The sequence below is a fragment of the Alexandromys fortis genome, unplaced genomic scaffold (assembly GCF_014885135.2).
Source record: "Alexandromys fortis isolate MF-2015 unplaced genomic scaffold, M_Fortis_MF-2015_v1.1 scaffold_80, whole genome shotgun sequence".
Classification (NCBI taxonomy): Eukaryota; Metazoa; Chordata; class Mammalia; order Rodentia; family Cricetidae; genus Alexandromys; species Alexandromys fortis.
The window spans coordinates 2861212-2866129 of record NW_026068174.1 but is presented as its reverse complement, the minus strand read 5'-3'; the positions used below and the strand labels follow the sequence as shown (position 1 = coordinate 2866129).

Here is a 4918-nt window from a genome sequence, read left to right as displayed (position 1 = left end):
TTGTTTGCTTGGGGTTTTTGTTGTTGTTGTTTGTTTGTTTTCTTGCTGTTTTTTTGAGACGGGTGACAGGTTTTCTGTGTAACAGCGCTGGCTGTCCTGGAACTCACTCTGTAGACCAGGCTGGCTTCAAACTCACAGAGATCTGCCTGTCTCTGCCTCCCAAGGACTGGGATTAAAGGCACTACCACTGCCTGGCTTTTATTTAGTTTTAATGTTTATTATGTTACCATCTTAAAAGTTTGGGGACTGGAGAGATGGCTCAGTGGTTAAGACCATTGGCTGCTCTTCCAGAGGTCCTGAGTTCAATTTCCAGCACCCACATGGTGACTCACAACCATCTATAGTAGGTTTTGATGCTCTCTTCTGGCATAGAGGTGTACATGCAGGTAGAACACTCACATACATAAATAAATCTTTAAAAAAAAAAGTTTGTTTATGGTATAAGACATAAACTTTTCACCAGTCAGCAGTGGTGCACACCTTTAATCTCAGCACTCAGGAGGCAGAGGTCTACATAGTAAGACTCAGGACAGCCAGTAAAACCCTACACAAGAACCAACCAAACAAAAAAATATAAAAACATAAAATTTTCAGCATGAGCTTAATTCATATTTTTCAAAAAAATTAGTGTTGACTCTGACATAGTATGTCTATTGTGTATCTCTATAACTGATCTGAACAAGTATATTGTTACTCTTACTATATTAATATTCTAATGAATGACTTGTAGGTTGATGTCATTTTTGATGAAGATGTTGGGTTTTTGAATGCAATCAAAACATTCATGGCAACAACTAAACGGCCAGTAGTTCTTACTACAAGTGGTATGTAACAATAATTTTAGTACAGCTTATTTTTTGTTGAAGTAAAGTATGTGTGGGCTAAGGCGATGGCTCAGCAGGTGCAGGCCCTTTCCAAATAAGTCTATTGATCTGATTTTGATGCCTGGAACCCACATAAAGGTAGAAGTAGAGAACCAGTTCCACAGGGTTGACCTGATGTTTCTAAATGCTTATGTATGCACCCACACACAAAACATACACATACAATAATAGTAAATGATATTTTAAAACAAATTGGGATTACTGGTGATGTGGGAAGGTCATCTGTCTATCTGTTGCTTTCATTGGTAAATTAATAAAGAAACTGTTTGGCCTGATAGGTCAGAACATAGGTGGGTGAAGTAGACAGAACAGAAGGCTGGGAAGAAGGGAAGTGAGGGCACATGCAATGGAGCCAGCTGCCAGGTCAGACATGCTGAATCTTTCCTGGTAAGCCACCACCTCGTGGTGCTACACAGATTATTAGAAATGAGTTAATCAAAATGTGAGAATTAGCTGATAAGAGGCTAGAACTAACCGGCCAGGCAGTGTTTAAAAGAATACAATTTGTGTGTTGTTATTTTGGGTGTAAAGCTAACCATGCGGGAGCCGGGCGGGACGAAAAGCAGGCCTGCCCACAGCTCATCACTACATACTGGAAAGATAGCTCACTGGTTAAGAGTACTTATTATTCTTGCAGAGAACCTGGGTTTATTCCCAGCACCCACATGGCAGCTTCTACTGTCTGTAAGTCAAGTTCCAGGAAATTTAATGTCCTCTTCGGGCCTCTTCAGGCACCAGATACTCACTTGGGACACTGACATGCATGCAGGCAAAACACTCAAACACATAAACAAACCAAAAAGATTTTTTTTCCTCTTCAAAACAAAGCATAATGTGGTCTGTAATCCTAGTACTCAGGAGGCAGAGACAGGAGAATCCCCACAAATTTGAGGCTGACGATGTCTACAATGAATTACAGGTCAGTTAGTGCTACATAGCCAAATCCTGTGTAAAAACAAGCAAAAACAATCAGACACTAAGGCTATACTAAGAAACCCTTTCTCGAAAAACAAAGCAAAACAATTTAATAATCATAGGTTAGGTGATATTTTAATTAAAGGTCATAATTATGTTACATCAAAATAGAAAGTTTCTTCAGGAGTTGTCATTTGCATGATACTGTAGTCTCCCTTCATCTAAGGGATACTTTGAACACCACCCCCATGGATGCTTGACATCTCAAATAGCACAAACTGTATATATACCTTTGCCCTATACATACATACTTAGAACACTTGTAACCTAGTCATAGTAAGAAATTAACAATTACCGAGAGAACAATTAAAACACTTATTAACAATTGTAAATGTTAGGACCTGAGGAGTTGGCTCATAGTTAAGAGCACTTGTAGCTCTTGCAGAGGAGCCATGTGCAGCCCCTAGCCCCTGAAGACCCGAAGTATCAGATCTCCTGGAGCTGGAGTTACAGGCAGTTGTGAGCTGTCTGATATGGGTGCTGAGAACTAAACTCCAGCCTGCTGCAAGAGCAGAATGCACTATAGCCACTGAGTCAACTCCTGTCCTTTAATTACCAATGAAATGCTAGATATTGTGATAAAAAAGTATAACTGGGAAAAGTTATGTAGTGATCTCGTTTATTTTTAATAACATTATGTCATTTTTCTATAGATCCCACATTTAGTTTAGTGTTTGATGGCTGCTTTGAAGAAATCAATTTCAATATTCCTTCCCTGGTAAGTTTTGAATTTTCATGATCACAAATTATATGTACCGCAATTATGTAAAAAATTTATATTTTTAAAATGTGCTTTTTAAAGGGAAATGTTAAAGTGTTAAGTTTGAGGAAAGAAAGAGAGAGAGAGAGAGAGAGAGAGAGAGAGAGAGAGAGAGAGAGAGAGAGAGAAATGCATGATTTAAGTTGTGTTTTTCTGTTACTCCTGAATATTGCACTGGTTGCATGTGGCACAGGTTTCACACACACACACACACACACACACACACACAGACACACACACACACACACACACATGGGAGGAAATGCTTTATGATCTCAGCACTTGGGAGACTGACATTGAAGGACTGCCAGCATAAGACTAAATAAGGTTGCATAGTCAGCCTGGCTATATAGCAAGACTCTGTCTCAAGAAAGAAAAGCGCCATACTGGAATTCTGATAAAATGAAAGAAAGTTGGGGCTGGAGAGATGGCTCAGCGGTTAAGAGCATTGCCTGCTCTTCCAAAGGTCCTGAGTTCAATTCCCAGCAACCACATGGTGGCTCACAACCATCTATAATGAGGTCTGGTTCCCTCTTCTGGCCTGCAGTAATACATGTAGACAAAATATTGTATACATAGTAAATAAATAAATAAATAATAATGAAAGTTGCTATCCATTAAGTTCTAATACATTAGATATTTAACATTGCCCCCTCTGTTTTATATTTGCAAACACATGCGTCTGTGAACTTGATAGTTACTGATTTTTATTTTAAATTTAGAAATGTATATTTTAGTATGGTTATAATATTTATAATTTCTCTATTTTGGGGGTTTTTTGATTTGTTTTTTGAGGCAGGGTTTCTATGTGTAGCCCTGACTGTCCTGGAACACTCTTTGTAGACCAGGCTGGCCTGGAACACACAGAGATCTACCTGCCTCCGCCTCCTGCTTGGTTCTCTTTTTTTATTTTTGTTTGTTTGTTTGTTTGTTTGTTTGAGACAGGATTTCTCTATAGCTTTGGAGCCTGTCCTGGAACTAGCTCTTGTAAACCAGGCTGGCCTTCAACTCAAAAGATCCACCTGCCTCTGCCCGCCTCTGTCTCCCAAGTGCTTGGATTAAAGGCATGTGCCACCACCGCCCAACTTATTTTTATTTTTTAGATTTATTTATTTATTATATATACAGTGTTCTGCCTGCATGTATGCCTACAGGCCAGAAAGGGCACCAGATCTCATTACACATGGTTGTAAGCCACCATGTGGTTGCTGGGAATTGAACTCAGGGCCTCTGGAAGACCATCCTGTTCTCTTAACCACTGAGTTATCTCTCCATCCCAATATTTATAATTCTAATGGCTATAAAATATCATGTTAAGCAGCTAGGTTTGTCTTGTTCCCAGAACTTGGGAGACAAAAGCAGGTGGATCTTTGTGAGTTGGAGGCTAATCTTGGTTTACAGAGGCAGTACCAGGACATCTAGGGCTATGTAGAGAGGCTCTGGCTCAAAATTTAAGAAAGGTTGGGGAGAATAAATTTTTTAAAAATCCTATCAAGTGTATCATTACTTAATCTAGCTCTATAAAACTGTCTGTTGTGTTCAGGTTAGATAATTTTGAAGTTTCCTTGCCAGGCTGAATGTGGTGATTACATACCTGTAATCCCAGCATCCAACAGGCAGACTCAGGAGGATCCTAAGTTTGAGGTCAGCCTGGGCTATGTAGGAAGGTCCTGCTTAAAACAACAACAATGCAGGTAATCTTTACATTTGGGAAGTGGAGCCAGGAGAATCAGAGGTTCAAGACCAGCCTGGTTTGTATAAGAGTCTGTCTTAAACACACAAACACAGTTTTTGTTGTTGCTGTCCTGAACTATATACAGTGAACACAAGAATATATATGTCTTTAATTTTATGGTATATTCTCCTGTATTTTCTAGAGAAATTTTATTCTCAAAAAGTTTTAAGATATTTTGGCTTTTAACTATTCTTCATCAATATTCATTATTACTCCATTTCTGCCAGTTATGTAACTATGTCTTTATATCTCCCACATCTTGTTTTCTGATTTTTAGCTTAACGTTGCCAGCTATCTACAAGTGATCTGTTTAGTTGAGAATTTCAGAACCGACTTAAAAGACTTTGTAACCTTGTTGACTGCAAATGACTGTGACATCAGAAAAAGTATCCTTTACTTACAGTTTTGGATTAGAAGTGGAGGTGGAATTTTAGAAGAAAGACCATTATCATATTGTCGTAAGTAGTCTGTCACGAAAAAATGTTCTACTACAGGACCACTTTTTTTTTTTTTTTTGGCTTTTTTTTTGTTTTTTTTTTTCAAGGCAGGGTTTCTCTGTAGCTT

The 4918-nt window shown here is 38.6% G+C and overlaps 1 protein-coding gene across 1 annotated transcript in view; it reads left to right on the top strand.

Annotated features, from left to right (window-relative positions):
- The window catches only part of Atad5 (ATPase family AAA domain containing 5), a 76298-nt gene that overhangs the window by 63803 nt on the left and 7577 nt on the right, over window positions 1–4918 (top strand). The window contains exons 16-18 of the mRNA XM_050128583.1: window positions 731–824; window positions 2513–2577; window positions 4632–4812. Of these exons, the coding sequence (XP_049984540.1) occupies window positions 731–824; window positions 2513–2577; window positions 4632–4812 (340 nt within the window). The remainder of the gene's footprint in view (window positions 1–730; window positions 825–2512; window positions 2578–4631; window positions 4813–4918) is intronic.